The 21,643-nt window shown below is 49.4% G+C and overlaps 1 protein-coding gene across 3 annotated transcripts in view; it reads left to right on the top strand.

Moving 5' to 3' along the window:
- LOC105704129 (KH domain-containing, RNA-binding, signal transduction-associated protein 2) overlaps positions 1 to 21,513 on the top strand; it is a 48,375-nt gene extending 26,862 nt beyond the window's left edge. For 2 of the 3 annotated variants that reach the window (XM_012433088.2, XM_012433087.2), the window contains 6 exons: positions 1,790 to 1,906; positions 13,590 to 13,887; positions 14,130 to 14,247; positions 14,370 to 14,489; positions 14,593 to 14,696; positions 15,300 to 17,125. In XM_012433088.2, the coding sequence (XP_012288511.1) occupies positions 1,790 to 1,906; positions 13,590 to 13,887; positions 14,130 to 14,247; positions 14,370 to 14,489; positions 14,593 to 14,696; positions 15,300 to 15,400 (858 nt within the window). In that variant the 3' untranslated portion in view covers positions 15,401 to 17,125. Of the gene's footprint in view, positions 1 to 1,789; positions 1,907 to 13,589; positions 13,888 to 14,129; positions 14,248 to 14,369; positions 14,490 to 14,592; positions 14,697 to 15,299; positions 17,126 to 17,186 lie in introns of those variants that run through there. The other variant, XM_012433089.2, reaches the window with a different exon arrangement.
- The last annotated feature ends 130 nt before the right edge of the window (positions 21,514 to 21,643 follow it).

Raw genomic sequence — 21,643 nt, forward strand, 5'->3', positions numbered from 1 at the left:
TTGCGTTCCCTTTTAGGGGGTGCGAAAGGGGCATCCGGAGGGTCTATCGTTTGTGAAACTTTGCACCCAGTTTGGAGGAAAGGTTTATAAATATTTTCACGCTTTATGTATGTAGAATGATCCTTTCATATCACCTTAAACGCGCCCGTCGAATCGAGTCCTCGTAAATTTAATCAAGCGTTTAGTCAAGTCGATCCCCTCGCGGGGGCAAAATTTCCCGACTCGATTTGCGCCCTGGGACCGGGAAACATGGCGCCGAAGGTCTGGCCCTTTCGGGGACACTTTCAATGCAAATAACCATCCTCCATCGAGGAGACCCGGAGACACCCACCTCCGGACGTTGCCGAGGATGCGTCGGTAGCGCTTTCTTCCCGGGACCCGCCGAGATTTGCATCGCTGGCGCGTTTTTAATAGAACGTCCCGCAGCTTCGAACTCCCTCTGGACGCATTTCCGGGATTATTTCCCCGCGAGGGGCGCGATCCAATTCGCTCGATGGGCCGAACCTCGTCGACGTCGCTCTCGACGTCATCCCTGTCATCGGCATGGCCTCCGATCGGTCATCCCGCAGTCATCGGGACTGTCGACCGCGAAAGACCTTCCACCCCCCAGGGGGTGGACGTACCCCCTTTCCGGATCACTCCCCAATTTTTTCTGCCATAGTAAGGTATCTATGGATACGTCATAATCTTATCTCGACACATATTAGGATATCCGCCACATCGTGTACAAATGTCATTCTATTAACACGGATATGAAATTTCATAAAAAATTAAAATTAAATTCTATACGAATGAAGGAACTATAACGACTGCGAAATGACAGTGTCGCGAAAATCTGAGACAACCATACTAATTTGTTTGCTTTTCCAAAATTCAGAGGGAAATTGCCCTCCCACTGGGGGAGGCAATTTCCTCGTTACTCAGCGCGTAAATTTCGTCTGCACCGGTGTCCGACGATTTGTCTTCTCGCAACTTTTTTTTTCCCCATGTTTTTTTTTCGTTTTCTGGAAACGAGAAAGGGCCAGTGCATATTGTAACACCGATCGCGAAACCGCTCGGCAACGAGCCGCGTAAATCGACGCGCAACATTCGGCCTGCCTCGTATTTTCGCTTCGACGAAGTTCCGGCCGACACATCGGGGAAAGTTTGGACGCCGCGGATGCTAATCCTTTTGTGCGATCCCTCTAACAAACGCGGCCACCTGAAAAACTGCTCCCCCTGTCGAAAAAGCAGCCGAGGGGGCGTCTTTCTTCCCGGCGTTCGGAGTGCTCGGGGCGCGAGATATAGAAAAGAAGTGCACCTTCCTTATGTCTCTCCTTTTCCATTCCCCGGATAGAAAGACAAATGTTTGACGCGGCTACCGCGGGGAATATAGGAATGGGAGATGACCCGGAAATTGACGGATCCAGCATATGTCGGCGATATTTTAGTCGACCGTCGGAGACCTCACCGAACTCGTAGTAGAAAATAAAATGGCGGCCCATCCGGTATATTCGACCTCCACTTTCCTACCTCGGTCAGGCCTGGGAAACGTTCCCGTAGGTGCATCCCTTTCAGCGGGATTTTTCGCGAGTGCGTAAATTTACACGGGCATTTTTATCAGTGGGGGATCATTTTTATCAATTCAAGAACCGCAACGGATTCGCCCCGAGTCGACGATTCGCGGATGGTTTTTCACCGAAGACGTGTTTCGCCCACTTTCTCGCGGCTCAGGCAATATTCTTCGATATTCTCATGATCGCCTATTATCGCAGGAAATAACGGAGCCTGTATCGATTTTATGTCGTAGTTTAACTTCGTTGGGAAGCTGCTGGGTCCCAAGGGCAACTCCATGAAGCGGCTGCAAGAAGAGACCATGTGCAAGATGGCGGTCTTAGGGCGAGGCTCCATGAAGGATAGACAAAAGGTACGTTGTTTTCTCGGACTATCTCGCCATTGTGCCCGGCTGGCTCGTCATCTCGTCAGATGGGATTATACTTAACGTCGACGAGGGTTGACGTTACCGAGTTTGCGACCGCGCGACGCTTCGACGACCCGGATGAGAAAAGTCGCCGTTATCGTCTCGGATCCTCCATTTTCTTCTGTTTAGCGATTCACCGTCAGCTTTATTTTCGGATCGTTCCTCACACGAGGAGGTTCCGTATCCGCGAGAGGAGGCGCGTAAACGCACGCAAGTAACGCCGCGTCTGTTCTCCCTCGATAAGAGGAGCCGCACCTGGGCCGCGACAGTTTTATTGCTCGTAATAATCGGCCGGGTGGCGAAACTTACTTTGAAATATGACGCTTACGCGGGACTATAATTTCCCGGATGTTACGGGAAAGCACGAGTGAGCATCCCCCGTTAACGGGGTGCATCCAGAGGGGCCGGAAACACCGTTGTCGGCTCGATTTTCTATCCCCAGCCTGGGAAAATGGGCCGGCTCGAGCTGAGAAATTGCAATCGAATTTGAAATAAATCTCGCGACTATAACAGGAAAGAAAAAAATGTAGAAAGAAATCTGGAGTCGCAAATGGAAATGGACTCTAGCGTCTGACCCGCTTCACCGCGTCATGGAGAGTTCCCTGACCATTCTTTTTCCTTTCTCCGTATAGAAGACGGCTCGTAAGTAGAGAAAGTAAGTGGACGGTCAGTCTCGTTTTCCGCATTTCCTTTTTCGCCGCGACTCGACTTGGCCCGGGAATGTACACGTATACAATATACGCGTCGCAGGATTTATCGCATTCCTTCTCGTTCCTGTTTTAATGCAAAGTGCGCGAAAAGGGACGAAAATAAATATCGGGTAAATACCGGAGAGGAAGTATCGCTCGGTACCGATTTTTTGCCCGCGCTCGGTCCGTTCGTTTTTTACTCGCGTTAGGGATTTACCGATGAATACCCCGGAAAGGGAAGATTATAGTTTCGCGATGTCGCGAGTCGGGGGCGAATCGGGTCGTTCCGGAGTTTCGGGAAAGGTCGCATCCGAGCTGGTCCCGAAAAAGCTCGGGAGCTTCGCGGAAGTGTACTTCGAAGCTCCGATAATCCACGGTTCGAAAACGGCTTGGGGAACACTCGGGAACTCGAATCCTCCCACTCCCAGGGCGGAAGTCCGGCGAATCTCGTTGCTAACGTGTGCCAGATAAAACGTGATCGATGGGTCCAATCGAGACGCGACTTCCCGCTCTCGGGGGTGCCGAATTTTCCCTCCCCGCTTCCTTATTATTCCCCTGACGGATATTTTTGCGAATTACTCGGAGAAAGGTGCCAAGTGGAGTCGCGCCCCTTCCCGAGGATGGTTCTAAAATTAGAGCCATCTCGACTGCGCTTATCACGACGTATACAGACGTCCTGTACTTTTTCCCCTTTCACGTCCGCCCGGAAGGGGTGGAACTCGTTAACCCGAACGACTCGCTTACCCGGGCAAAAGTATCGCCAGCGTTTCTTAATATTTCTTAATGAAATGCCGCTTAGCTCCTCATTAGGGCGGGGGCAGCGGGGCCGGAAAACGAGAGTACTTAGGAAATTTAATACTCCTCCCTTTGTCTTCGGGCCGCCTCGTCGGGAGTCATCGTTCAACGAGGAGAGCCGAGGCCGAGGGTGGTTATGATTTGGCCCAACCGAATTTAACCCCCTGGGTTTTGTCGAAACAATCTCCCGGTGAAAAAACTTAAACGAGAATTTGGCCCAATTTTTTCCTCTAAAATCAAAAAAATTAAATCGAAGGATTTTGTATAAAAGACATTTTCAATGAATTCCTACATATTTCCTGTAAATTTTGAGTATACATACATGAAAACGCTTTAAATAATAACCATGTTTTGCAATAATCAGTCACCGTAGAAAGGAATTTTTTTTTCAAATAATCGATTTCGTTAAACGGTGTTTAATAAAATCCCAAAAAATTCGCAAAAACCCGGGTCCGTAAACCACCCATCCGAAGTACCCCGCGATGTTTTTTTCCGCAACGCGTCTCGGCCGCACGGAGACAGGGGGCGTCCAATTTTGCAAAAGCTCCCGGTCGGCCATTTTTCGGACCCGGCGAGGCGAAGCCCTCCTCCCGTGACCCGTTAAAGCCGACGTCTTCCCGGAGCTCCCGCAGGACTCCTCGGGAAGACGCGTCGAAAGCTCCTCCACGGTACGCAGCGACAAATGGGATTAGTTTATCGCGCGATGACACTTTTACGGTATTGCACCCCCTTGCAGGGGAGAGGGGAGGAGACGTGCGCACCTAGGGCACCGTTTATTGCCTCGCGAGTGAATCCCCCGACACCCCCTCACCCCTTACGGAACGCGAATGGATGTTTGCTCGATAATTCCGGGCTTTGCGCCGATTACCGGGGCCTACGGTCCACCTGAACGGCCCCAACCCCCCGGAGAAGGGGGGGCCAATTAGTTCCCAGGAAAGAAACCATGGGACACCCCGACTGATAGGCGAGACCGTGCCATGAATTAATGATAAAACAGGTACAGGATCTGCCTCGAGTATTGCGATTAGTTTGACGAGCAGGACAGGCGTCCCTCAATTTGCGCGGAGTATCCCTTCCACGTGGATTCGTTTTACGCGGATGGAATTCCCGTAAAGTCCCTCGGGACGAAGGAAAGAAATATTGGAAATAGGAACTAGCACGTGTAAATTTTGGAAATACATATTTATTTCAAGTAGCTCGAGGGAGGAAAATAGTTAAAATAAATAACCGAGTAAATTGAGGGAGGGGTGTATTTATCGGTATATGGGGATTAACGAGGAGGATCGATGCTGGATCGAACTATGGTCAATGGATCCATGGCGCGGTGCAGCGACTCGTCGAAACTGCCGAATGCAAACAACGACAACGCTCGCGAGTAATTTCGCCATGGCCGATTGGCGAAGTTGGAACGATCGGCGACGAATCTCGGTTATTAAAATGGATCCAATATGGTCGAGTGGAAAACAGGGGGACGGCGCGTCGTTGGGGGGCGATGTTCGACCGTTAATACGGCGACGACCGACTTCCTGGTCCGTCATCCGAGGGGGCAAGGGAACCACTATTAGCCGAACTTCGAGGAATCGATCCCCGGGTTCGATCGATCGGGGGACGGCTCTCGGGCACCCCTCCGGGCGTGAAATTGGCCCGGGATCTGCGTATCTTTCCCTCGCGCGATTTCCTCCCTTTATGCCTCCGGTTTCCTTCGGCTCTCCTTCGGCGATCGCTTCTCTTCGCCGGAAACGAGCCAACTTGGCCTGGCGACGGTGAGATTTCCTGAAAAATTCGACATCCACGAGATTGGAATTTTTTTTCTCTGGCCCGAAAAAAAAATATATATATAATGGCGAGGAAGCCCGCAATTATGATAATTGTAACCTTATTGCGTGATAATATACGTAATTGTGACGATATAATTTTTTTTTTCCCCGCGTTTCCTCGTCCTCTCGTATCGCGGATCGAGGTGGAGGCGCCGGTAAAGCGTAACTCCCCAAGTCCGAAACTTATTTCCGAGTCCTCGTCAAAGTTCCGCGTTACTCCGCGGCTCGGCTCGTTTGCCGACGTGCCGAGGTAGATACGGATTAAAGACAAAGATGAAACTTCGCCGGCGTGAAGTTTTACGCGAGCCGCGGCCTGGCGGACTTTACGACGCGACTCGGCGTGAATTTTAAGGCGAATCTCCGCAGACACGAGCCCGGAGATCGGGAATAAATTCCCGCGCTCGCTTCTGGCCGATTAATTCGACGAATTGGGCGCTCCAGTTTAAAGTTCCCTTCTCGGCCGATCCGCGCCGGAAATCCGTCGATAATCCGAGCGAGGAGGACTTTCCGCCACGCCGAACGTACGGGCGAGAGATTGCGCATTAAGGCGGGAAAATAGGGAAACTGGGAAGAAGCTGGGGAAAGAATATGTCGGCAATCGTGAGACGTCGACGGTGCAATACGGGAATGGGGGGGGGGCCAGGGGATAAAGTGGGATTTGATATTTCATATCGCGGCCCCGCGCCGTTACCGACGCGGCGATTCACTGCTACAGGATGTATATGGAAACGCGGACAGCCTATACCCCTCATAACTCAAATTTGCATTTACGATTACGCGCCGGGCATATATGCGCCAACGGAGGACGGTAACGTCCCCGTGTCCCGAAGGAAGCTAGATAGCGACATTATTTACGCGTCTCTGCTCTTTGTGTGCTAGATTAATAAAAAATAATCGGCCCTTTGTCGAGGATCCAGAGCCCAGGGACTCCCGGGACTCCCAGGACTTTCAAGGCTCTCGGTTGGAAGGATCTCCACCCTGAGAAAAAATATATCAGTTGACTGACATAAATACATATCGTTGCCCGAATCTTATATACTTGCAAGAAATAATTATTCCGTTGAGACAAAAAATCATATCGTCGATTTAAACGAATCTTGTTTGGTTTTTTGAGTCAACCTACTTCTTTTTTTCGCGGTACATGCCCGGCTGATTTGTCTTCAATTTGAAGCCCGTCCCGAGGGAGGGCAAGATAAATATGTAGGAAAGGAGATCGTTCGGGTGGACAAGTACAAGGAACAAGTTCGGGGGCATCGTTCAACGGGCAAACAGTAACTCACTACCCATAATCAGATTTGGCCGAGTTTGCCCGCGCAGCTCGGGGGGAAGACAAATACCGAGGTTCTCCGCTTTCCTTCCCATTTTTTGGGTCTTGCTCCCTTTTTACCCCGTCGCTCCATTTTTACTTCGAAAGTTCCCGCTCGAAGGAACGGCGGAATCTCGAGAGAATCGGCCCTCGAAATGCCCCGCGGTGCAGGAAAAGAAAATGTCATCGAACCGAAGAAATATTTCTTTAAACAGTGCCAATTCTGTTAATTCGTGGAATAATTATTTAATTCAAATAAATTCGAATAAATCGGATGCAACGTTTTTTTTTTTTCGGAATTGTGAACGTTTCTTTGAGTCAATGAATTTTTTTTAAAGGGTTGAGTTTCTCGGGATACGTTTCCCTTCTTTTTTTCGGGGTTTATCTCTTAATTATCCGCGTTTCGGTAGCGAAATTATGGCGGCGGTCGGCGACCGCTCGCGACGAAACTCCCGGAAAACACAACGGAGTCATTACTATTTGCGGAATTAAAGTGGAAGCGGCAGACAATGGGAGCACCTAAGCACCCCTGGAAGGCTGTAATTCCTCTTAAATCACCATCAAAGGTGCTTCGGCTCCTCTCGAACGTCGCAATAAAAACTTTTAAACGTCCGTGGCTTTTAATGGCGGCCCTCCCGCCGATACGGAGTGCATTGTTGCGAGGGGGAAAAAAAGCGAAGTACTGATATTTCAATTAAACGCGCCCCTTCCGCCTTCCTGTACCGTGGACGGAAGTCGTCTCTTTGAGTTTAAAAAATTTTCAATCGTGACCCGCGGTTATCGTTATCCTTGCGCATATCTACGTTCGGTCCTGTCTCCCTTCGATCCGAGGGCCGCGAGCATTGTCGGGGAAGGTGAAATATTCGCCCTCTTCCCGTCGGAATCGCGGGACCCGGGATAACGAGTGATTTATCGTTACGACTCCTTCGACATTCGGCCCGGTCGAAACTTTTCATCTCTTTTATCCGGCCCCGCGTTTTCTCTCCGGCTCTTCCGAGAGCCGCGGCTCTTCGACCCCTCTGGCGCGTAAACGCTGCAAAGCGCGATACGAGCTCGCCTTTTATGCCACTCGGGGTGCAAAAGCACCCCTTCGATGCCTCAAGACCATGGAGGAGGTGCCAAGGGGGGCGAAACCACCCCATCGAGGCCTCGAGACGATCGAAGTGCCATGGGAATGCGAAACCACCCCATCGATACCTCGAGATCATCGAGGAGGTGCCAAGGGGGTGAAACCACCCCTTCGATGTCTCGACACCGTGAAGGAAATCGGTGGCGAACAAGAATTCGCCCCTCTCCCTGTGTTTCCTCCCATTCGAGGCAGCTCGAGTCGGGTCTCGTGACGAAAATAATCCAACTTCCTCCGAGAACCGGAAGAGCAAAATGTCCCGATTCTCGAAGCCGCGAAATGGCGACGCCAAGATTTTTCGAACCGGACGGACGAGGCATCGCGAAAATCCGACTAATGGCCCGGCAGGGTCGGTCGTTAAATTTCACGGTACTCCAAATCCTGCTCATTTTCCCAGGCGGAGAAATTCAGACTTGTCTGCCGGTTTCTTTCTTCCGCGCGGAATTTCTCTCGAAATCAGTGATCGAACCTCTGGTATCCCAGACGTATCCGCCGTGCGAGGTGACGCCGTAGACGCTCGATTTTTCAGGGACGCATCGTTTTTTTTTTTTATATTTTTTAATTCTTTATTTTTGCATCTGTTTTTTATTGCGCTCCGCATCGCAAAACCCCGTGATTACAAACTCCATTCCGTTGCCTCCTCATTCCGCGAATAACTCCATGGTGCGTGCTCTCGCGAACGGGCCGCCATTCCGCGGCAGGATTGCGCGCTCTAAATCGGGGGCTAGTGATTAATTCTATGCAATGGGAAACGACAAAAGGGCAACTTTTTTTTTTTCCCCGGGGAAAAAAAATCCAACGGTGGAAATTCCCGGTATCCGGGAAATTGCAGTTATCCGCGCGATCGCGAGGCACGGCAAATCGGCCTTAAAAATAGTGTCCTCAAATTTTGCTCGACGTAGATGTCGTATTTTACGGACTCCGTGTTTATAGCGGAAGTTCCGGCCGGGGGAACTCGAGGTGTTCGCGATGGGAGGTACTTTTGCCGACGTCGGCGATAATCCCGCGGAGAAGGCGGACCGGAACCCCCGTCGCAAACCGCGGCCTTAATTCCGGGCGGGTGGATTACTCGCGATTGGTCGGCGCGCCGCAGGTAGCCAGTTTTCGAGATTTAATTTGCATGGCAGCGCCGACTCCGTAAGCCCAACTATATTACTCGGTGGTAACTCGATTAAGGTCCCGGCACAGGTGCGCGTTTGCCGAACGTGAAGCATCGGGCCAGGAAAGGCTCGCGCGGAACCGCCGCGCCGTTATCCCTGCACTTTCAACATCAACAAGGACAAACTGTTTACAGCGGTCGGGAGAGTTCCCCAAGTAATGACGGAGATTACCGGGCTCCTCCCGGAAACTCCCAGGGTGCCCCTAAGTGGACGCGCTATACTTTCGGCTGCATGCTAAATCCCCCTGGCCGCTGCGTCGCGCAACAAGTGACGGAAAAATCGCCTTCCTTTCCTTCTTTTGACGGCGCCCGACGAAATCGACCGCTCGGGGGGGAAGGAAATCCGGGAGGAATTATATCGCCCTCCTTCGGGAACCGCTTGACTTCGCGCCCCCGTAATTCGGTTACCCCGTTGAGGCCTGCCTTTGCCGAATGTACTTTCGATTAAGGTTGAGGACCCTATAAAATTTAAAAAAAAAATGTCTAATTAATTAATATCTCGAAAGACACACGTTTCAAGAGTGTTCTCTTGGTCTCGGACACCCTTTCACCTGCTTGACAGCTCTTAAAAAAATCCGTTCATTTTATTTGACCCACGGCGCGGTTTTAATGGGTGATAGGAAATGCTTATATCTTAAGTCGGTACCGGGGCTTCCCCTCTTAAACGGAGTTTACCTAACTTGCCGGTTAAATGGCGCGTCTGCGCGCCAGAACTTTCGCGGGAATTAACGGATTCGCCGTGAATCTCGATGCGACGATTGGACGACGCGACTTAGGAAAGAATATCACCCGGCTCGGGGTAAATCTAGTTACGATTTCCGAATAATGGCCAATCCTCGAATCGCGAGGAACTTCTACTCCGGATGGGTCGGGTAGGAACTTCCCGATCGGTCCGGAATTTTTCTTAAACGATTCTCAAGGTTGAATCTCCTCGGCGAGGGGCTCGGAAGCTGGGAATACGAGTTAGTTCTTTTTTATACGAGGGGAGGGCGTCTTCGAGGCGACGACCCGGGCCCGCGGAAAGGTGGAGGAGACGGGGAGGGAATTATGCTTGCCGAGGAATTGAACCGATAGGGATAATCCTCGGCGATCTATCGGCGAGAGAAACGCCCGGTCGACGGCAATGCCGAGTTCCAATCGGAGCCGGCGAAGGATTACATCGGTATCTTAACGACAACCATAATTCGTCTAACGAGATCGGGACTGGCAATTTAACGGGGATGTCTCGGGGTGTAAGCCCTCGGCCCTCGTAATTTTGGGATTAATTTTATTCCCCGAGTCGAGTCTCAGGACGCGCGTCGAAACGATCGGCCATATTTGAGACAATTAATAAAGGCCGAGTACACGTGGTACGCGTTCGTCCTCGGATGTGAATCCGGCTTAACGCGCATCTACATCCTCGGGAGCAAATCTAGGGAGCTCTCTTTTGCCCGTTCACTGGTCAGCTTGAAATCGCATAAAAGGGAGCCGACTCGAGCCCGGCCCACGTAATAACCTGTATAGTTATTCCGTTTAGCTTTATCGGATTTACATGGCAGCCTGCGATCCCGATAGTCGGCCATTGAAGCCGGCGCATAAAAGGGGCGACCCGCTCGGAAAGAAAGATCCACGCCAGGGCCAAGTGGTGCACAAAGGCCACGTACTTTGCCCACTTCCGGCCGGATCGGGCGGGCCGCCGATCGATACTCGATGTACCGAGGGTTTTAACCGAGGGCCGACAAAGGGAGCCCGCCTGCAAGACGTCCTCGATATTCAGCCCGGAGTCAGCCCGTGAATCGATGGAGCCGTTGAATCGCGCCGTTCTTACCGGACGTACTTTCCTTCCGCCGCGTCTTGGACCCGGACGCGACGCCATCTTCCTTTTCCCGAAGAGACCGCGAAATTCAACCCCCAAGAGGAGACGATACGTGTCTCGCGAGCCCGAACGAGTTTACATTGTCGCTCTAACCCGTTGATACGATGAACGGTTTAACGACGCAGTTTCGACGGCGGCTCCATGGAATTAATTAGCGGCAAATCGATTTGCCATTAGTTACAGGACCGCGCCGGGGGGAGAGGGAGGTAATTTGTAACCGCGCAACGAACGATGTCTCGCGATCACGAGGGAAGTTATTAGAATTAGTTAATGGCATTCGTCGAAGGCGCGATAAAACCGGGTTTTGTGGCGTGTCGCGTGGTTACCCTCGATTGAACGGGAAATTTCGAGCCCCGCCATGAAGGGATTAAATTCCCCGTAAATGGCGGAGGGATCCTTGATGGTTAAAAATTCGTAAAAAAAAAATAAAGGAAGAAATCCCGCCCTTTATCCTGGCGCGATAAAGTGGTCCCCGTGCTGAAGAGGGGCCGCCTCGAATCTGAAATGCAGAATAGTCCTCGGGAGGTTCTCGGGATATCGGGGCTCTTAAAAGGAAATAAGGACCGGCCAGGAGCAAGGAGCTCGCTTTGCAACACTCGGAGGACAAAGAGCACCCGGGAGGCTCTCGAGGGTCTCAAAGCTTGCGAGCTCGCGGGGCAAAAAATGCGACGACCGTCTTGAGAAATGCGAGCCTGGACTTGGAGGAAAAAAATCCCACCGAAGAGGGACATGGAAAAAAAGGACGATAATTTCAAATCTATCTCCAAACCGATCGCGTCGATGAAAATCTTCGTATAAAGATGCAACGACGTAATTTCCGAGCACTTTTATACTAGGAAGGAATTGCTCTATCGAAAGTCCCTCCCGCGTAAACACGCGACAAGGTTTCGTCTTTACAAGGAACACTCGTTGAGCTCGGTCTATGGAAGCGAAGGGGGAAACAAAATGGAAGGAATAAACGCACCGGGACAAAGGGGATTACCAGCCACGACGAGGATGGCACCGCGTCACTTGGCTCGCTCGAGTTATTGCCGGAAAATTTTTTTCTCATCGACTTTTGCGCGCCTTATTCCCTATTTTTCTTCTTATCCTCCGCTCCCTCGGGAGGGCGAATCGCGTGACTAACGAGGAGCGCGCCGCCCCTTTTCTTGCAAATTGGAAATCCTAAAGGACAACCGACAGCGCGAGGGTCTCGCAAAAAGGAGCCGGGTGCCAAACGCGAGCTTTTCCTCGGAATAAATAACGTCCTGGAGTTTATGTCCCGGACGTGTGGGTTTCCGCGGATGCGGCTAAAGTTGGCCGCGTTTTGCGGGCCAACTTTAACGCCGAGCCGCGGCAAGTTGGTGGACGCCCGACGGATCGTGATTAGATTTTTTGCCAATTGTCCCGCGGATGAGAGCTTTTTATTCTCCGGATCACGGGGGAAATAATTCCGAAACGCCCGGCCTGTCCGGGAAAGTTGGGAAAGGCCGGGGATTAATTCGCAACAGGGCCGCCTCGGGTTGGTTTAATTTTATTCCCATTTTTACTACTCTTTGCGAGGAAAATTGGATAATTAAATGTAAAACGATTTGTCGGAGCGGACTTGGAAATTCGCTTTGGAACATCCGGTTGAATTTATCGCGCGTTATCGATCCGGTCCGGCGATAAAGTGCGAGTCAATTGTTTTTTTAATGGACGCCGCGTTTTTGATCGCATTACCCGAATGCATTAAGGGTCGTCCAGTCGAGTGTCATCTGCACGGGATAATTAATCATTGCAATTATTATGGCCGTGATTGTTGTGAGGTCCACTCGGCTCGATTTGCACGTCTAATTTTGTCGTGCAAGTATTCGCTGTATTCAGCTCAGGAACCGATTCCTATCGTGGACACTAACGACGACCATTATTCATGGGGTGCATCGCTCTACAATGTGTTATTACATGCCATAAGCTACATCGAGCATCATAAAGGCATACCGTGCAGGTGGTGGTACTCTTGCGGCTATCAATGACATGTCGCGTGCAGCTTCCGACATGATAGTTTATCGGACAAACTGGAGTGCATCATCGCTCGAATCGGGATGACGATAATGCTCCGACAAAAATGATGCATCGCACCCTGGGAATAAGAATTCATTGAACCGAAGAAATATTTCTTTGGACAGTACCAGTGTACTATTTAGCTAAATCAAAGAATAATTATTCTTTGAATTAACAAAATATATTCATCGGGACTGTTCAAAGAAATATTTCAATGGTTCAATGACACTTTTTTCTCGATGTACGAAAAGACGGTTCCCGTTGGCATGAAGTCGAAACTTGTGGAGATAGTGGAACCTCGGAATGCATAATTTCCCAGACGGTAAAGAACAATTGCCAGAACCGGAAAATAATTCCTTCGGCCTCGGATGCAAGTCGATGCAGAATTATGCATTCCCGAGGGAGACTTTCCCGGACTCGCAAGTTTCCCCGTGCCTCTGGAGACAACAATTGCTTCTTGCTTTTCCAGTGGGTAAGATCGAAGTTGCGGAGGCATTTGCAGAACGGGATTGAAAAAGTTTCGGCGACGGGGGGATCGGAAAAAATCATGGGGAAATAGGAGACGGTCTTTCGGGGAGTACGTACTCTGAGAAAAAAATTTCTTCGAACGAAAAAAATATTTTATTAATTCACAGAATAATTTATTTCACTCGAATAAACTCTAGTAAATTGGATGCAACATTTATTCGGAATTAGGAAATATTTCGTTGGGATTATTCAAAGAAATACTTCTTCGGTTCAATAAAATTTTTCTCAGTATACTCGATAATATCGCCACGGCGGGAGTGGATAAATTTTTTTTTTTTTTAAGCGATAGTCAAATCGGCAGATTATTAAATCAATTCTTGGGCATTTTTCAGGAGGAGGAGTACCGCCAGTCCCTGGACCCGAAATACGCTCATCTCTCCGATGATCTACACGTGGAGATCGCCGCTTTGGCTCCTCCTGCGGAAGCCCACGCACGCATTGCGTTCGCCCTGGCCGAGGTGAGGAAATACCTGATCCCGGACAGCAACGACAACATTCGTCAGGAACAGATGCGAGAGATGGAGCTCACCATGACCGACGATCCCGGCCTGGACGACAGGAGACCAGGAAGAGGAGGGATCTTGAGACCCAATGCCAGACCAACGGTCCCGCCACCCAGGGCTTCCAGAGGTGAGCTAAAGCTCCTCTTCACCTCCACCCTGACGTAAAACCTTGCTGTCATTTCGCGATAATTTTTTACGGGATGGAATTCGGGTCCCGATCGGCTTCCGAGGAGTGCGCGACCTGGTCCATCCGTGATAGAATGCGCGTGACGATACGCGTAGCGGGAATCGAGAGGCTCCTCTCTCTCTCTCGCCATTTGGAATCTCCTGGTCGGCCATAAAATTCTGTGGAATTTCAATTTCTTCCAGCACCGCCCATCCTTCCACCCCCTGCGAACCGAGGACCGATCGCTCGTCCCGTTCCACCGAAGACCAAGGTATTCTCGATTCTGGATCGCGCCAGGGCCGCCATGGACCAGAACTATGGGTGAGTAGGTCGACCCCTTCCGGCCCTTACCCCACCATTGCCGACTTGGGTGGACCTGGGCAATTAGCCCGAATTAATGGGGACGTTATCGGTGAAGTAAATTAGCGAATAAACCTTTTTAGGTACGACGCTCCGACTCCACCTCCGACCGGTAGAGTGGGATCCCATCATGACTACGACTACCATGGTACTTCAACAAGTAGCAGCCGCTACGGAGATCGTCACTATACTTCGTCCTCGGCGTGAGTGGCTACCGTGATGTTTATTAAATTATATAATAGAATGCACGTCCGTCGATGTCGATCAAGAGCCGTTGAAACTACTCATCCCGGTCGTATCTTTCAGGGACGACATGTATCCTCCTTCCTCCAGATACACGACCTACGAGTACGACGACGAGGGTGGGCCGCACTCTTCCCACGACTATTACGAGTCGTCGGACTATCCAGGTAAATTAATTTTAGCGTTTTCCTCGAGGATACGGGTCTTCTTTACGTAGGGTTGCGGAGAGTAATCCTCGTTTTGAGGGCAAAGTAAACCGCGGAAAGCCGCCCCTTTGCGGGCCTGGACAAAATGTCGGGAATAATCGACGACGCAGGCGACTACGCCTTTCGAGTATAATCCCCGGAGAGACTTGGTACTATAAAGCCGATTGAAAATCGAATTTGAGTGCCGGACCTGTTAAACCAGTACCTTGACCGACGTGAACGGTACATAACTGGCTAATCGCGGCAACTACGGATAAATCGCGTAAATGTCGCCCTGGCGACGGTAATATCAGCCTGAACAGTTAAAAATCTATTCTCGGGGTGCCAGGAAACGTACACTCTTTAAGTTAAATGGACGTTTCCGCGGCTGACTGTTAACAAGAACCGCGAATGCTATTCTTAACGCGCGCACCTTCGTCGCGGTGTCGCCATTAATTCGATTTAAATGGAAATCCGAATCTGGTAAAGCCGCGCCCTCGTAGCATGTAGATTATCGAGGTCTCTCCGATTTTACACCTGTCTAACCTGGAATAATGAGAATGCATTAATCAATGAAATTCGCAGAGGATTCATCGAGCCGCGGATGGAAATCGTACAAGACGACTACAACATCGGGCTCGAGCTCGCGCTACCGTGCCGCTCCGTATTCCCGCCCTTCCAAGTAATCACCACCGAACAGGATTCACAGCCTCTATTTTTTTTTTTTCTCCTCATTAATACACCCCGTGAAGGTCAACCCCTTCCTTTATAATCAGCTTCTCTAGAGAGTTTATCGCCATACTCATTCTGTCCCACCTCCACCGCAGGTTCCGCTTCTCGTAGCGACACGTGTCGATTGCACTTCGCAGCTGACTCGTCGGCTTTGTATTCCACGTTGTGTCATTATTTTTTTTTATTAACGACGCGATTTATCCGCAGCCCCTTTTAACTATTATTTCCGGACCAGAGTAGAGGGCGCGTGAATTTTTGATAACCTCTCCTCCCTGTCCAAGAGGTGAAGGACCAATCTAACGAGACCTAAACCTGACCTCCTGTCCGAAATCCGTGATCCCCTTTTTCTAGCCGAACAATTCATGTAACTTGCAGACTCTGTTAAACGTAGAATACCGTTCCTTAGCCCTTTCCTGATATGAGATGCCGCAGTGGGAGCTAACTGTAATCACGAGGAATAAAGGATCAAGAGGATCAGTGACGTAAACTAAGTAAACCCTTAGATAAGCCTTTAATATCGTTTACTCGTCAAAATTTCTACGAGTAAGACCGTACGATAGGGTCGTGGTTGTGCCGTTGCCCGCGAACAATGAACAAATTATCGTTAAGTTGTCGAGCACTGCAGCATTTTTATTTTTCTTTGGCTTACCTGCCGACAGACGGTCTGGACGGAAATTCATTTGCAACGAGACAATGATTGGTAACGAGCGTTGAACGAAGATCGGTACCATGAATTTGTTTCCTTTGGTGTCGTCTTGGAGAACGTTGGTTTTTTATTTCTTTTATCTCCGCCCCACGGATTTTTGCCCTCGATCAAGCAACGGTACACTACGCGGTCTATCGTATCTAAAGTATAATAACAAATCTTGACTTTTAACCGAGGCGAAAGGTTAATACTTTTATAAAACTCGCAGCATTTGTTTGAGGTAAATGTTTACTATTTAAAACGCTCCATGTACAAGAGGAGGTTACTTCATTTATTAAATATGGTAAACGGATACGTAATTGTAACCTGCATACGCGTATGCAAGATAATGATATCGTTAATGCTAATGGAGAATGGTAGATTTAAAAAGGAAAAAAAAAACAACAACAACACAACACATGAAAGTTTCTATTCACCGTTTGAAATTAGAGAGAATGAATTTAATGTCTTCATGTAGCGTAGATACCTAAAGTGGGTTAAACATATTATGTGTGGTTAATTGTCGACCTGTAACAGTTACACTCTACTGGAACAAAACCTCTACCAACTATTATAATGTTAACGTGTAAGCACCCGCGCGGAGTACCGTGCGACGTACCCGTAGCAATTTCTAAATACTTTTAACATATTAAAAACCGATGAGAAATGAGTACCCAGCGTATGTAACTCTCCTAAAGTGAAATAAAAAAAAAAAATATATAAATGTAGAGACACCTTTCTTCATGCTCGAGGCGGATGAAGCAAGCCGACTAACACTCGTTAGCCCTAAATTCGGGATGCCAATGATTACATACCAGTCGCGAAAACCGAATTTAATGGTGCAGTAAACGTTACTTACGGCGAGCCAAGGTAACACGGACGATGTTAAATCCTTAACGCAAATTCGTACAGCTTGAACACGATTTCGTTCCGTGTCGGCGGTGCCGATTGGCCTTTAGATTTCGAGCCCTTTCGCATCCCTCGCCACTTTCGGCTATCCGGACCCATGGTAGCCAACTATTGTCTAATATACCTTTGCCTTATATTCTTATCAGGTGTGTAGGAGATTCCTGCAGATCGCGTGGGAACGCGCTGTCGTGGATCGTTTGCATTTTGGCCACTCTAACCGGTGGACCGCGAGAAGTGCCTTGACGTGAGTATGGTACCAAGGTGAAGGCACACCTTATGCTGAAGCAAGTTCGGAGGCAAGGTATGCGGCGAGATGGCGAGTTCTCGAGGACGCCGATTTATCAAAGATATCTCGAAGAGGAGGCGACTGCCAAGGTCTATACGTCCTCGCCAGGAAAGATGGACCGACGCAAACGCGACGACGCCTCGTCACGAGCTGGCTTGCATGTTGATGGTTCCATGCATTTTCCTTTCTACGCCGATGACTAATCTTCCCCGCCGAAATTAACGGATTCTGTTTATACAGCCATCCATTAGAGCCCAAGTTGCCTGTCCCTAAATAGACTGGGTAGAAATACTTCTTATTCTAAGGTGACGCGCTCGTGGGGAGGACACGTATCCAGGGTTTGCTTTTCAGAGATGTCGATGTCGCGTTGCCGAGTCGATGTTAAGACGCCTGGATAAATTGCACGATTTACAGGCGTGAAGAGTTGCCCCAGATGGCAAATAAAGAAAAATTGGTTGCCGCAATTTTTCCCAGGCTCTGACATTGGGCTATTTTTCATCCATGTGTCGATCCCTTTCTAAGTACGCTCCTATTGATTCTGGAATTTTATTAAACAAACTGATTTGTATACCCGCTTTTACGTTTTCTAGTCTTCGTCCTTGCGAGAACGTCCACTGTGACTGTCTTAAGGTGGGGTTGGTAGTTTAAGGCCCGTCGTTAATTTCTAATCGTTAACGTAGTTGGCGAACTATTTGCATGCGTGTTTATCGTGGGAATCGTTACTAACGAGGAATGCTCTTTGGCGTCACCGCCACGGGCATTGCAAAACACTGGGTGTCCGTTGTTCGTAGAATCATTTTATTAAATTCAACAATTAACATTTTCGTTCGTATGTAAACGCAAACAATTGAATTTACGGGCCGGACGAGTGCCGAAAGTCCAGGAATAAAAGTACGTTTGCACCATGGGCCTGAAGAAGGCGGTCATCGTTTTGCAAATCGCATGTCTAATAAGAACCCATTACTTAGTTGAGTTTCCTTAGGAGATAAGAGAAGCTTGCGATCCAACTTCCGGCCGTCCACGTCGTCACTCTTTCGCGGGCCTGAAGTCTACGGAGCGAATAAATACTCGACAGCTGACTTAACGTTTAAGTGGACATCGGCAATCAATGGGACGCAGAAATTCGCCTATGGCGAATGTCTAAGGTGCTCGGAACACTTCCAAAGTCGCGTCCACTACCCTGCGAAAATCATACGAGTGGTTGCCGATATAGCGAAGCCTTACTTATCGTTTAAAATGATTAACGGAGCACTGAATTAATTGAATAGAACCCAACCTCGTGGGAAGAAACGGGCCGACGCCGCGAAGCCTCGAGTCAAATACCGTGGATCGGCATCTAGGTTGCTTAGAAACAATATTCTTATTTATTTATCACACACCAATATACAAAAATTAACCGTATTAATGTTAGAATATAATAATACCGCTAAAATTCAAGATATATTCAATAAAGGTATATCCGAGTATCTTACAAGATTAGAGCGACGCATGATCAGCTCGGAACGAAATCGTGTCTCTACGGCACACTCTCTCCCCGCGGTTGGCACAGAAATTCCGGTAGAAAAAGACCTTTCTCTACGCATCTTCTCTAGCGATTATAAATAAGTAGTTTAATTTACGGATCCTTAGTCTAAGAGAGTCCTCTAAGTAGTTGGGAAGTGAAAATAAGGTTAAAAGTTCGACCTAACTAATGTTAACTCGGCCCTCCATGTCTTCCCGCTGGGGGAGGAAGTTGCATTTCGGCGACCCCTAAGAGCCGCCGCCCCTCTACGGAATCCAGAGTCCTCGATCCTGATCCCTGATATCCTTTTTCGCGGCAAACGACCGGTTAACCGCGGGACCTCCGAGTCGATCGACGATCCGAATTGGAATCTCACCCTAAGCGTTCGGGGAAGAATTCCCCGCTAGCCGTGGGAGAAATCTCGACGATAAATCTCATCCCGAGTCGCGGGCTCTCCTCTAATACCGTCCCTATTTCGAAACATGGAATGTAGCACTTATCGTTACTCGATACCTTAACAACTGTATGATTATATCACAAGAAAGATTCGAATGCTCTGTACACGCGCCCCCCCTCGGAACATCAGATGCTCTCAAGTATCGACTTATAATACGCCTAGGTGTCTAGAGTTTAGTTACAAAGTTAGATATGTCTCAGGTTGACCTGACGTTGTACTTCGTATGATTTTCCTCGACGCGCCTCGAGAGCGAGGCTTCGGCCGAAGCGCGTCCCAACGCGGCCGGAAGTAGAAACGGCCTCAGCTTCGCGTTTACTCTCCCGGGTTTACTTAGAGGGACTCGCCGCGGGTCTCGCGGTGATAATTGGCACGTGTGTTGAGAATGAAGTGGCAAGTTTCGCATTGGCACGACGATCGGAAGAGACTCTTTCGCGAATCCGCGAGGCTCGTCGCCGACGAGATTACGCCTATTTAGAGTTACGAACAAAACCCCACCACCAGCCTTTCCTATTTGATTATATCCTCCGAGTCTGGGTTAACTGAGCATTAGGGTACAGGTAATGTTTATAAATAATTTAGCCTCGGACGGCTTCCGCATGCGACTACCCCTCGCATCTTGTCGCGTCCCCTGGGAACTATCTTTAAGGTGACGGAAAGTGCCCTCAAAGAGGTCTCGTTTATGACACTTTTCACCGAATCGTTTCAAACTTTACAATGTAAATATGTAGACTTTAAGGAAGGTCCTGACCTTCGTGAAATTTCCATTTTTTACCATTTGTTTATAGTCATTTAGACATTTTTGTATAATAATGAAATTTCATGAGTGTAGGGACCTTCTTCGAAGCCTTTATATTCATGGCGCAAAGTTTGAAACGATTTGGTACACCCTGTTCGGAGAAAAGTTGAATAAACTACTGACATCTCGGATGCCACTTTCACATCCCCTTAAGCATGGAATTCGTCCATTCGCTGTTTTGTGCCTCGTTTGAAGGTGCACCGATATCTGCAACGAAGAGTCCTAGACAATTTCACTTTAATTGGCTTTGATACGGTTTTATCAGCGGTACCGAAGTAGCGTCATCCGGAATATGCCAATTGCCCCTTGAATTTAAAGGAAGGCACAAAACAGCGGGTGCACGTTTTTCGGTTTTTATAGTGCTACAGAATTTCCTCGTCGCGCGAACGCGTCGGGTCATCCGGTCTAGGCCCTGCTTAAAAGCGTCGACTTATCCGGGATATGTCTCAATTTCATATAACTTGCCACCGCTTTGGAAGGATATCGACACGCGGAGAGTGTAAAACTCTGCCGGAGAGATAGTGGAATAAATTTCGATTTCATCAGTCCGGATCGGTCTGCTCTTTTAAGTAGAGCGGTGCGCATGCCTCTCGTCCTACGGGCAGGCCAATCTATGTCGAAACGGTCGAGCGAGTTATAATCGTGTCTCTACTTCTTCCGGAATCGTCTCGTGTAAAAATAAGCTCGGTGGAACGTCAAAAAGCGAACGCACCACGACCCTGGTCCCGACGTCGCGCGCAAGGAAACGCCAGACCCCCGCGGCATGATTTTCCAAAGGGAAAAAAAAATCCTTCGTCGGTGGGAACCAAGGGTTCCTCTCTAATGGTCCTTTACTAGCGAGTCGTTAAAACGATCCGGCAAAACGTGATCGCCTATGGAAAACCTCTCCGCGGGCAGTTCGCGCGATCGACTTCGTTCCACGAAGTTACGCCTCGTTTTCGTATCCGCGGAATCTACACGGAATAAACTGTCTCCAAGAAATTCCGCAGACATGGAAACGAGGCATCTCGGATCGCGGGCAGAGTTTGGCTCTTTGCGTTTCTCGTCTCCGACCTCCTAGCCGGAGATCGCCACCTTGTTGGCACTTTAGTCACCGTGTATCAACAGTTCGGTTCCACGGGTGATTCCTCCCGCGTTTAAAATTCGGAAACCGTGTGCGAAATTCCCAACACGGCGCTGCAAATTCTAAACTGTACATTAGAACCCAGATACGATGGCCATCGGGTGGTTTTCGAGTTTCCATCGCGGAACCTCTTCGTTCATTTCCGAATAGTTAGACCAGCCGCCACCGGTGTCGCCAGCTCCACGCGGCGACCCTGGAGGTCGCCAGATCTGGACGCGAATTTACATACAAACGTGCCCTTCAAACTCTTCCGAGCCGAGGGATTTTTCGTTGGAGTCCTCTTGGAGGTCCTCGCGCGATGGGGTTCCTATCCGACGTCTTGCTCCAATCCTCGCGAGTAGAGGGCAACCGTCTTCAGCGGTGGTTCGGGACCGGAGCCTGGATCAGGCTCCAGTTTCGGGTACGTTTAGTCCTCTCCTTGTTACGACCAGCCAACCTCG

This window comes from Orussus abietinus, unplaced genomic scaffold, assembly GCF_000612105.2.
Source record: "Orussus abietinus isolate OABI.00-Male unplaced genomic scaffold, Oabi_2.0 scaffold11, whole genome shotgun sequence".
Taxonomy (NCBI): domain Eukaryota; kingdom Metazoa; phylum Arthropoda; class Insecta; order Hymenoptera; family Orussidae; genus Orussus; species Orussus abietinus.